Genomic DNA, 994 nt, shown 5'->3' on the forward strand with positions numbered 1-994 from the left:
AAACCACATCCACCCCATCTGTCGTCTGTACAAATTATCTCTTTTCTCAGAAAAAACAAATCTAATCCACTTTCTGCCTCTGTGCTCAAACCACATCAGTGGAAGGAGTCCACTTTAGCATAAATCCCTTCTGGAGATTATTCACATAGGAGGGATTCTTGAATCCCCAAAAGAGATTAGATTCTTAGGGATTTATAGGAATTGGATTGTACAGAGAGGCTCGACTCTATACACAGATGGGATTAAGAATCATTAACTTGCACATAATCTTTCCCCATCTCTCCTTCAAAAGAAGACAACAGAGAGATATTGTTAGGTAATCCTTGACTAATACTCGCACCTTTTTAGGGTCTCAGGGATGGGATGAGGTCTGCTGTGACATAGGTGGTGCTTAGGGTCTTTCATCCTACCCCCAACAGGGTCCTGAAGGTATTGATGTCAAATTTTAAAGGATCAAATCATGAGAGATACATATATCATTGTTTAAGAAACTCCTGATTAGAGAAGGAAGTTCCCTCTGGGTACATTATTGAACGGTACTTAATATGGCGTCACAAATACCTGGGTTTGATGGTAATCAAAGGCTGTGTTTCCTTTTAAGAGAGAATCTGTTTTTGAAGGAATTGAATTTGGAAGAGTCTTGTGTTTGTGGAGAGATAGAAAACTCTCATAACCTTCCTTGATCTCTCTCTCTCTCTCTCTCTCTCTCTTCTTGAGGAGACTTTCTCTACACAATCAGAAGAACAAACCAATCCTATTTCTCTTCATTTTGGCCAAAGGAATCTCTTCTTAAGTCTGTGGTTGCTTACTTACGAGAAACCTCCATAACTTGCAATATGTGGGTCGGGAGTTCAACACTTGCTTAGTGCTCCGGGAGAGAGAGAGAGAGAGAGAGAGAGAGAGAGAGAGAGAGAGACCACAATTCAAGAAGAAGAAGAAGAGTTTCCCACCAAATGTAAACAAACAGAGGATGACGGCGCATGCGCACTTGGCA

General features: G+C 41.0%; 1 protein-coding gene across 1 annotated transcript in view; it reads left to right on the forward strand.

Annotated features, from left to right (window-relative positions):
- The first annotated feature begins 545 nt into the window (after positions 1 to 545).
- The window catches only part of LOC137633896 (putative per-hexamer repeat protein 5), a 15,513-nt gene continuing 15,064 nt past the window's right edge, over positions 546 to 994 (forward strand). Inside the window, exon 1 of the mRNA XM_068366137.1 lies at positions 546 to 573. Coding sequence (XP_068222238.1) covers positions 546 to 573 — 28 coding nt within the window. The remainder of the gene's footprint in view (positions 574 to 994) is intronic.

The sequence above is a fragment of the Palaemon carinicauda genome, chromosome 43, assembly GCF_036898095.1.
Source record: "Palaemon carinicauda isolate YSFRI2023 chromosome 43, ASM3689809v2, whole genome shotgun sequence".
Taxonomy (NCBI): Eukaryota; Metazoa; Arthropoda; class Malacostraca; order Decapoda; family Palaemonidae; genus Palaemon; species Palaemon carinicauda.